Genomic DNA, 12,003 nt, shown 5'->3' with positions numbered 1-12,003 from the left:
TCCTTAAATTGCTTCTAGCAGGATCACAGAAGGATCATTACTTATGGTAACTTAGGTCTAACTAGACCTTACGGTATGATTTCTGTTTATCGGTTTACACTTATTTGATTTCAGTTTATATCTTTATAGATATAAGGATTCATTATTCTCAATCTATTTTTATAAGGATTTAAGATCCTGGTTTATTTTTGCAAGGATATTTTATCCTAAAAAGTTTTTACTAAAGAATATTTCTCAAAACTTTCAACAAGTCTAAAGCTATATCAGACAAACTTTCAAAATAACAGACAGTTAAAAGATACTATTTATTAAACTTACCAAAAATCTTAACCCAGATTTCACCATTCAAAAAATGGACCGTCCACCCGGGTTAAACAGGTGTTACTAGTTGTTCATGATTTGCAGGGAGAAAGATATACAGCTGGAAAGGGAAGTTCCCAAGGAAACTCCATTGAAATATGACAATTATATCCAACTTGTCAAATCTCATATGTTTTTGCAGGAAGTTTGAATTCAAAAGCAAAATGACAGCTGTGATCTTATCACAACCGCCATTTTGGGGGTGCAATTGTTAGTGCACAGAAATTTAACACTGTGGATATGTTATCCTGGCATATGTTTTGGATCAGTTATCCTTAGGGTGTGTTTCAGATCCCGTCAGGATCAAGGATCTACAGTACTTATTATTTACTAATGGTTGTTCTCATGTGTAGTCTTATATTTAGCAGGTATAACAGTTAGAAGACTCAGTCTATCCATAAACTTGCAGTCAAGAAGATATTGACGTGTCTGGATTAGTTTTCCTTCTTAAGAATTCCAGAGCTATGTCAGGATCATGGATCCTCGGTATTCGGTGCTGTTAACAATTATATCTTATATGAAGGCTGATATTTATCAAGTATAACGGCTCCAAGACCTGGTCTACCCCCTTTTTCGCAGCCTGAGTAATGGAGCACGTGGTCAAAGTGGTTGTTACGTTTGTATTGAAGACATGGCGTATTTTTAGGAAAATTAGCTAATAGTCTTTATTATTAATAACTCCATTGAGTTATTGTCTTTTATGTATAAATAGAGGTATGATCAGCTAGAAAACCACGCCCAACACATTGTATAAACACACACTAGAGCAGAAACAAACATTCTCTCTACTCACTAGCTTATTATTGTAATCTCGATCATATACTCCATAATGATTGTAATACCTTTTACCATCAATATAATCGACGGTGATAGTTTTCACCGTTCGGGGGTTTTTTGTGCCGGAGATCACGATAATCATATACTCATCGACCAAAGGTTACCTTGTTGATCATTGACTAAAGTAATCCGACCAAAGATTATCTTACTAGTCCTTGACCGGAGTTATTTTACCAAATATTACCTTGATAAGTTTTGACCGAAGTAAGACTATCTTGGTTAAGGGCTTTTTCCCTCGTAATCAAACCTTTGTGTTCACCAATATTACAATTACGCACTTGTCATTAACGAGTTAGCACCTTACCTCACATAACAGATTTGGATACTTGATCCTTAGTAGATTTTTGTCAAAAACAAACCTCCACCCCGCAACCTAAATGGTGCCTTAGCCAGCTCTACTTGGACTCGTTCCATTACAGATGAGTTCAATGTTCTTATTAAAAATGAGACATGAGAGTTGGTACCGCATCAACTAAACATGAATGTTATTCGGTTTATGTGGATATTTAAGCATAAAACAAAATCTGATGGTACACTTGAATGGTATAAGGCTCGTCTTGTGTTTGAAGGAAGGTTTCAACATAAGTCGGGGTTGACTGTAACGAGATTTTTAGTCCGGTTGTTAAGCCGACAATCATCCGTCTAGTTTTATCCATCGCCCTATTTCATGGGTGGGACAACAGTAAGCTAGATGTTCAAAATGCATTTCTTCATGGGAATCTAGTTGAAACTGTCTTTATGCATTAACCTATGGGATTTCGAAACCCTCACTTACCTCATCATATATGTCGCCTATAGAAATCTCTATACGGTTTAAAAAAGGCACCCCGCACATGATATAATCGGTTCACTGACTACGTGACCACTTTAGGGTTTCGTCACAGTTCTTGTGATAATTCTTTATTATTTACACCCATGGTTGTGAAACTGCTTATTTACTACTATATGTGGATGACATCATTCTCACAAACTCATCGGTACCTCTAAAAAACCGTATTTTGTCATGTCTTTCAGGTGAATTTTCAATGAAGGATCTTGGACCCCTAAGTTATTTCTTGGGCCTCTCGAGATCCAAATGGTATGTTTCTTTCTCAGTCTACTTATGCCATGGATATCCTTCAACGTACCAATATAGCACAGTGTAATCCGGCACACATACCCATCAACACCACGGGGAAGCTTAGTACCGATGCTAGCACTCCTCTTACAGATCCGACCATGTATTGTCGGCTTGCAGGTGATCACCAATATTTGACCTTTACGCAACCCGATATATCCTTTGTTGTGCAACAAATTTGCATGCACATAAATGAACCACATACAGATCACGTACATGCTCTTCGAAGTATTCTACGCTACGTTAAATTTACCATTTTCAAGGGTCTTTACATGCATCGTAGTTAACTTTCTTCCTTAGTGTCTTACAACGACGACAATGGGGGATGATGTCCGGATACCCGCAGATCTACTCAGTAAGGCTTTGATCTTGTGGGCTTGGGTCGGGCCTTGAGTTTTAGTCTTCAAAATTGATCAAAAAGGCCTCTTTTCTCTTTCAAAACCCATAATTTTTCTCTTGTAAAACTCATAACCTACAAAAAATAAAAAACTTTGTAAGATCAAGTTAAAACGAGTTAAAATCATTAATTATTATAAAATTAAGCACTTAAAAGATGATAAAAATGTGCGGTAAACTAGTGTGTTTTATAACACATCATCTACTTCGGGCTATTGTGTATATCTCGGTGACAACCTAATCTCTTGGTCCTCGAAAAGACAATCCACAATTTCTCAGTTAAGTGCCGAGGCGAAATATCGTGGGGTTGCTAATGTTGTGGCTAAAATATGTTGGATTCGTAACCTTTTTCTTAAATTAGGGTGCCCTCCTTCTCGAGAATCTTTGGTATATTGTGATAATGTAAGTGCTATTTTGTAAGGCCCCGAACCCGATAGCCCTACTTTAACGTCGGATTTACTTATAAACACAGTTCTACAAATCAGAGTTTATTAAAACTTTCGCGGAATACAAAATTTTAACCGTTTATTACAAAACATTCAATCTTTTCTTTAAAACCATAACATAAATCATCATATTAAAACATCATTTCTTCCATCTTAAAATGCCAGCCGTTCGATCCATGCCATGTGCCAACCTCATGCTAGCTCCTTAATCATATTCACCTGCGTGCATACTAAAAGTCAGCTACGCTGAGTGAATTCTAGTTAATCAGGCGACATACAATACATACACATATTTTACATACATACATATCTTAACCTTGTATAAATATCTATAGGAGGAACGTCACATAATATCTATTAAAAGAACTATTACTATTACCCCTACTATTTATATTCTCCATAGAAGGACACTCTCTCTCTCTCTCTCTCTCTCTATATATATATATATATATATATATATATATATATATATATATTCTCCATAGAAGGAACATCCTATATACTTCCATAGAAGGAACACTATGCTTTCCATTTAAGGAACACTATGATTTCCATCAAAGGAACACTAGGCTTTCCATTAAAGGAACACTATGCTTTCCATCAAAGGAACACTGGGCTTTCCATTAAAAGAACATTATGCTTTCCATCAAATGAACACTAGGCTTTCCATTAAAGGAACACTATGCTTTCCATTTAAGGAACACTCTATATATTATCCGTAGAGGGAACTCTATGTATAAGTTATCATTTAACATCCATATAAGGAGACAATTATCACTATTCTTGGCAATACATGCAATATCCGAAGATCGTTCACGTATCGACAAGCAATCATCCTTACATTACATACAATATTCATATCTTTATTTATATCCTGACAGTACGTGCAATATCCGAAGATCGTTCACGTACCGTCAAGAAATCATTTTTATATATCATATCTGTCATACATGGCATACACTTACCATTTAAGGTAAGTTTATTAACTATCACATCTAGTATGCACACAACCCCGAAAACATAACAAGGAATGGGGCTAGAAACTCACCTGAATGCGGTTACGTTCACCGTCTATGGTAATCCCTTTCTTGAGCTGTGCACGACAAACTGTATAACAATTACACGTATCAATTAACTATCACTACCCATAACGTCTTCCTAGTTCAATTATTACCCACCGCGAACGGAGGTCTGGGGGCAGTGCCCCTGGCAGCGGGGTTCTAGGGGCGGCAGCCCCTAGCGGGGTCCAAAGGGCAAAGCCCCTGGCTACCGTAATCATCTACTCATTCGCATTTTCCATTAACTGTCTTAACGCATTTTCCATTAGGATTTTTAAGTTATTATTTTATTCACCTACTCATTCGTTACAGTGAATTAAGCCCAATTCGTTAGCCCGATTCGTGGTCTAGTACTGGTTTACTTTTACTTAGCATTTTAAGCGAACTTAACATTAAGCGAACTTATCAGTGGCGAATTTGTAGCAGCGAGTTAACCACAGGCAAACTTGCTTAAAGCGAAGTTAACCACGGGCGAACCTATGTCCAGCGAACTTAACGTCCGACGAATTTATACGGCGAACTTATGCAGCGAACTTAGCTGCGGGCGAAGTTGCCCAGCAGCAGCCACTGTTTGATCTTAACCTCCCATAATCATCTCCGTTTCATTGTGAAATTCTGGGATATGATATTAACCAACCCGTGATGATTCCCATGGTCCTTTTCGGGTAAAACTTGGCACGGAAAAGCATAAAGTTTGGATCTTTAGGCTTAAACGTTCAATACTAGGTTTAAGGGTTCATATAATCGAGCCACACAGGTGAATGGGTTCATTAGCTTCGTTTTAGCATCAAGTTTACAACTTTACGTTTCGTTTATACCCGATCTATTCTTGTTCTAAGTTTCAAGGCTAAACGCTTATAAAAACGTAAACTTTAAAGGGTCAAGAACATAACTTTAGTGCTCGTTTGTATCTCGTTTAACTTGTTAATGAACTCTAGATCTTGTATATAGCTCGTGTAATAAAGATCTAATACAAGCTAACGTCCGTTTGGTCTCAAATCTCTCTCGTCACTCTCGGCCGTAAGCGGCTATGTGTGTGTGTGTGTGTGTGTGTGTGTGTGTGTTTGGAGTGTGTAGGCAAATATGGAAAGATGGAAATGAGGATTTAGGGTTTTAGGGTGGTTTAAGGGGGTATTTATATCCCTTAAAGCCCATGGACCTAAGGCCCATTACCCCTTAATCCATCTTAATTAATCCAAGTCTATGATCCTTTCATTGCTAATACTAATTAATTATTTTTGCTCATCAACTAAACGCAGCTTTCTTTTATTAAATATGAAAATTTTAGGATGTTACATATTTATCTTCCGGACAACCCGGTTTAACACCAACACACAAAGCACATTGAAATTGACATCCATTTTGTTCGAGAAAAGGTTCAACGAAGACAAATTCAAGTAATACACATACCTTCGCGTTATCAGTTTGCTGATATCTTCACCAAAGGATTGCCCCATGCCTTGTTTAAATATTTTCGAGCCAGTCTAAGCATCCGTGATCTTTCCGCTTAGACTGTGTGGGTATGTTAGGGAATATATTGTGTATAAGTTATTTATATTGTATGTTTATATTAATTTTTTCAAAATTATTGCCTAAATTATAATTGTATGTTGTGTATATGTTATTTGATATCAATGAAAGAGGCATCGATCATTCTACCAAATATTATAATTCTATCAAATATGAACTAGTTGGGTTTGAAGAAAAAGAACTCATTCTAAATTCACACTTATACTATATGTGGTGAGAGGGGCGCTAAACCTGGTTACGTGGATAACTAGGGCACGAAACACCGCCACGAAAGGGTGCGAGGGGGTGGGAAGATAATGTAGGTTGAGGGCGTTGAGACAGATGTTTGTTTTTTTAATTTATAATTAATATATAAGCTAATTCAATTTCGTTTTCCAGTTTTCCGTTACTTACTCGACATTTCACGTTACCCTAACACACCTCGGTGAAAGATTAAACCATCCTTAAAAAATGGTAACATATTTATTTCACCTTTCGTCACACAACGCATAGGCTTAGTGATTTATTTATTACTTAAGACTTTATATTTTGTAAATCTACACAATAATTTGAATTCATATTTTGTTTCAAATTAGTTAGGAAAGCATTGGATCTTTCTAAACTAGCCAAGCTTTTATTGAGTTCGTGTATAAAAAAGAGCTTTAGTTTACATAAACTCTTTGAGTTGTTGTATATATAAAATGTTAGTTTTAAAGTTCGTGTAACACACGGATGATCTAAATAACACTACTAGAAAAAAGGCCTTTAATGACACGCATTACGTGTCATTAAAGGGTATGGATGACACGCAAATGCGAGTCGTTGAAGCCCCAGTTATAAATGAAATATGACACGCTCCCGCGCGTCATATTATATGACACGCATCAATGACACTCATTTGTGACACGCTTTTATGACGTACATGTATGACATACTTTCTTTACTCACAATTATGACACCAATTTATGACTAGCATTTATGCGTGTCATCGTATACTTTTTTAAAAAAAAATTGTATTTATATATATATGTATATACATATTGCATTATTACTAATTTTTACATTAATTACACATATATAACATCAAAATTATATGTATATATATAGATATATATCACACATCGTAAGTCAAAATATTACAAATATCCCCAAGTTAACAAAAGTATTTGTTAGTATTCGAAAGCATACATATATGATTACCGGAAAATAAACTGTGATGCATAACTCGACCATTCTTCTCGAACATCATCAAAATCCGCATCTGCGTACTCGGTTTTGCCTCCCCCGACCTAAGAAAATTAAACAAGCAAAACGTTTCAAAATTTGGTCGAGTTAAAACGATTTAGGTCAAAACAAACGAATATAAACATGATCAAACATCTAATTTCTTATACTTACATTGTTATTGACGAGTATTTGGAGTCCTTCATGAACGATCTCTTTCATAAAGTTTAGGATATAATAACCACACTCGGTGCATCCCGGTTGAGTCGGACACTACAAAATTACAAAACAATATAATAAAGCTTACAACTTAACATAAGGTCTAACAAATAAAATTACTAGAATGCTTATTAAATTCACTATAACCTAAATAAGCAGTATAAGCAAACAGTCTATTTTAACAAGTCTCTGATGCGTGCCATAATATATCTACTGCGTATATAGAGATTAACATAACATTCAACATACAGCAAATCCAAGGAATACAACCTAATTATCACTATCATATATCATATATATATATATATATACATATATATATATATAACATTTGCAGCTTCAAATTTCTACATGATTATATGACTGCTCGATTACGATTTTATTCCTACGCTACCGGAAAGGAACCTAGAAACCAAATTAGGAACACATAATATTACAGATGACTTTTACCCGCACATAATATTATATTATTTTGTCAATATATATAACACCAGGTTGTTAGTTTGTTAGTTTGCTATTAATATATGCGTTGACTCTAGGAATTAAGTGTTCACCTTGCTGTTGACCCAGTTGACTTTTACCCGCATGTCGGATCCCGTTTTTACAGCATACAATACCATTGATCTACAATAAATAATAAAATATATCAAAGAATATAATATATATGTTTTCAATAATTTGTATTACTTACGAATCGACAATTTGCTTCAGCTCCGGATTGACATCGATAGGCCTTAATGAATCCAGATAATAGCAAGTAGTAGTCTTCATGTCTAATACAGCCAACACCCAATGTTTTCTACAACAACCGAAAACCAATTTAAGTCAAAACAACGTGTTCCTAATTTCTTTACGAACAACTATTTAAATTAAAATTCTGACCCGGGATTGTAGGGGACTATGATGATGTCATTTTTGTTTCTGTTACATAGCCGTTTTGCGAGTAGTTTACTTGATTCGTCAATATGTTTTGATTTCGTTTCACGTTCATCAGTCATGGTTGCAGTTGAGGTAACAAAACATATTCCATGATCTTGAATGGGTCCATTCTTGATTCGCTCGTACAAGTACATGTTAAGAAAAAAAGAACTAACCTGATTAAATAAATTGTTTCACAAACAGTTCTTGAAATTAAATTTTTTTCACTTACATCATATATGAAGTAATAACAGAACCACTTAGCCAATCCAGTGTAAATACCGCCTCAAAATCTTCCATACTTAGGTACGTGTAGCTCTCATACCCGAAACAACCATCCTCACTCTGAACTTTTATGGTTTCAACCTTTGCAAGTTGTCCATCAGCCATCATTGCAGCCATCCTTAATATAGCACTTTTTTCGATTCTCACCCTTTACTTCCTTTTTGCTCTCGTCCTCCTTTTAGGAATCATCTCCATTTTTTTTCTTCTCACCTTTCCTTTGCCTTTTGGCTTGTCATTTTCATCAAACGGTTTCGGATTATCATTATTTTCTTTCTCCATTTCTACTGCTATACCCCTCTCCTTTACTTTTCCATTATTTTTGTCTTTTTCAACATCAGGTTCTCGTAACCGTTTTTCAGTTTTGTTACTTTGTATTTCCGGTAATGGTTTTGGAACTGTTTTCGTCATCGCTTTTCCCTACAAAAAATATAAATAAATAATATGTCCATATGCATTAAAATGTATGTAAATAATATTTACCAAGTCCGAGAATCGAATGACAAGTTGTCTTGGCCAACTTAATATATGCCCCACTCCATGTTTGACTTTAGAAAGAAGCTCCTCTTCTAATGGAAACGGTAGTGGAAGATCTCCTTGTAAACTACATTCCATCATAACTTGAATGTTCTCACCTACTTCCATCAATATGGTTCATTTAGCGACTATATTCAAGGGATCGTCAACCGCAAGATAACATGAATTATCCTACAAATAGAAAGTACGCATAATATTATTGATTGTACGATTATCAATCAATAACCAGACAAGCAAATAACTAATTAACAACACATATTACCGGAAAATACCAGACAGTAGCATGTACATCATATATGAAGAAGTTTTCAAATAACTGATTTCAGCAAAACATTCAAATAACTGATGAAACCCTAACTGATTTCAGCAAAACAACTAGTTAACTAATTAACTGATTTAGCAAAACAATCATTCAAATAACTGATGAAACCCTAACTGATTAACTGATTTCAGCAAAAACAACTAATTACCTGATGAAACCCTAACCGATTAACAACATTAATCATAACCCTAACAATATTTGAAGGCACATACCTCACTGTAGATCAACTCGAAACCCTAGCTTGTGTCGCGATGTCTTGGAGAAGAAACACCCTAGCGCCGACGGTGGTGGTGGAGGACCGACGTCTTAGCTAGGCGGTGGTGGAGGAGGACCGTCGGCTTAGCTGGGCTGTGGTGGTCGTCAATTTTGGGGGAGAAGGGAGGAGTGCAGGGTGTTTAATTTGAGAAGGGAGAAGGCTCGTTAATATTTGAGAAATAATAGCGTGTATTAATTATTTTATTTGAGATTGCAAGATGACACTCAAATATGACTTGCACCGGTTTTTTTTTTTTTGAAATTATGACACTGATTTAATGACTTACAAAAATAAAAGTCATAAATTCTCTATTTTTTAAAAAATATGACGTTTTTTTAAAGACAGACTCATTTATAAGTCATAAATTGATGCATGTCATTGTGAGCAAGTCATTGAAGGCCTTTTTTCAAGTAGTGATAATTAAGTTATAATACATAATGAATATATAGAAAAATGCATTACATCTATGCTTGTATCATTATACATAAATTGATTTTTATTTATATCACAAAATGATTTTTTTCAAAAAGAAAATGACTTAATAAAATAAATAATGCATGTGCAAAAACATACCCGAGAACACTCCATCTATTGAAAATTTATTCTCAAGATCATATATGTATAATTGAAAGAAATTTGTTTATGAACTAATTTCAGAAAATACTTCTCATATAATAATAATTTTAAGCTACACCATGAAAAAGATTTTGATAAGTTTGAGAGTCTTCTCGACTTTTCCAATTGACAAAAAAAATGTTAGCCCGTTCAATTTTGTGAATGTTTAGCTTCAATTTAGCATAATTTTGTTTGACATGCTCCACATAAAACATTCTGATCACTATTTATTGAAAAGTCAATGCTGACACAAATATTTCTAATTTGATAAAAGTTAGAAGCACTGATATGCCTTGAGGTGGCATGCCAGAAGTGCTTGTCATTTTTTCTTAAATATTACTAGTTATGGAGAAAATATTCAATAATGTGCAAAATTCCGAATCTTTTGACTATTTTCAAAAATGTCCTTAAAAATAAATTTGAAACTCAATCAAATTTATAATTCTAACTTTCATTTGTTTTACATTTTCAAGTAAAAACTTTGAACCCGTAACAAGTTTGACGATAAATATATTTGCATTCTTAAAATTTAAAAATATTCAGATTACCCATTTTTTACCCATAACAAATTTGAGCCAAATGTTAGTTTGTATCAAACGATCTGTTTACCAACTTTTAACCTGTAACAATCATATTTAAGTTCCATAAAAAAACCCGAAGCAATCCTTGATAAAAAAAACCAAGAAACATATGATAAACTTTATTATATTTGAAAGTAATTGGTATATACTAGCCTTACAATTTAACACATATATGTATAGTTTACTAAATTAACCGAAAAAAATAAATAGATAGATTTAAATCATATATTTATAATTTATAAATTAATATAGGAATGTAAAAAAAAACAATACATAAATGGATTTATTTTAAAAATGGATCAACTTTTAAGCATATATTTATCATTTACTGATGAAAAAAATGACTATGCAATTGAAAGCATATTAGAGTTTTTTTTTTACAATCTTCAACAATATACATAGTATAATATGTTAATGATAACGTTTAAAAATATATTCTTTTCAATATGTAACAAACACGATTTGATATTGATTTTAGGATTTCATCAAGTGTGTTATGAAATATATTTTAATGTATATTACTATAATATGTAAATATTTATTTTTATTAAAGTGTATAGATATAATATAAATAGAGTTTAAAGAAAAGTAAATAGTTTAATCATGTTATATATATAATATAAATGAAGTGTAAAAGGAAAGTGAATATATATTAATCTATGACATCTATTAGTTTTGGAGGGAAAAATTTGTGAGGATTAACCACAAACCAACGCATGTCTATAATTATTTTACTTTATTAGAATAAGTAGATTTTAATTCGTAAAGAATATCATCAAGAAATAAGTTTAAAAAATTTGTGAAAATGTTCAATTTGTAAATAATATAACAAAATAACTTTCTGACTGAATGTAACATCCACAAAGAGGTGTAATAAAAAAACGGTTCGGAACCGGTTAACCGGAAATTAAACCGAACCAAACCGCCACTTAATATAGCGGTTTGGGTATTTTTCAATCAAGCTAAATCGGTTAAAACCAGTTTAAAACCTACCCGAACCGACCTGGATCAGTTTGGCTACTTCTATGCTTAAAGAGATTTTTAAACCGAACTGGTTTGACCCAAAGCGGTTTGGAATATGCAAAAACCAAACTGGTTTCGTTTGTAAACAAACAGGTTTTGTACACCTCTATCTATAATATATATAATGTAATGTAAATATAAATTGGTAATATATATATAAGGTGAGGTTAAAATAAGAAGTGAGTTATTTGTAATAAGTGTGAGAAGTAATATCGGGCGTTGGATGTGATCATCTAATAGTGGATATTGTTAGTGTGTTTTTTGTTCGGTGTGTTTTATTTTTTTAAGGGTAAAAACCACTTC

General features: G+C 33.7%; 1 protein-coding gene across 1 annotated transcript; it reads right to left on the bottom strand.

Annotated features, from left to right (window-relative positions):
* Nucleotides 1-6,837: 6,837 nt before the first annotated feature.
* Nucleotides 6,838-8,486, bottom strand: LOC143556936 (uncharacterized). The gene is made up of 6 exons (XM_077046139.1): nt 8,367-8,486; nt 8,049-8,260; nt 7,858-7,965; nt 7,721-7,790; nt 7,122-7,220; nt 6,838-7,012 (listed from the first exon to the last, which is right to left on the bottom strand). The coding sequence occupies exons 1-6, from the start codon at nt 8,484-8,486 to the stop codon at nt 6,920-6,922; spliced, it is 702 nt and encodes a 233-aa protein (XP_076902254.1). The 3' UTR covers nt 6,838-6,919.
* Between the last annotated feature and the right edge of the window lie 3,517 nt (nt 8,487-12,003).

This window comes from Bidens hawaiensis, unplaced genomic scaffold (assembly GCF_021521415.1).
Source record: "Bidens hawaiensis isolate Kalapana, Puna unplaced genomic scaffold, B.hawaiensis_p1.1 tig00018757_1, whole genome shotgun sequence".
Classification (NCBI taxonomy): Eukaryota; Viridiplantae; Streptophyta; class Magnoliopsida; order Asterales; family Asteraceae; genus Bidens; species Bidens hawaiensis.
This window is presented reverse-complemented; position numbering and strand designations above follow the sequence as displayed.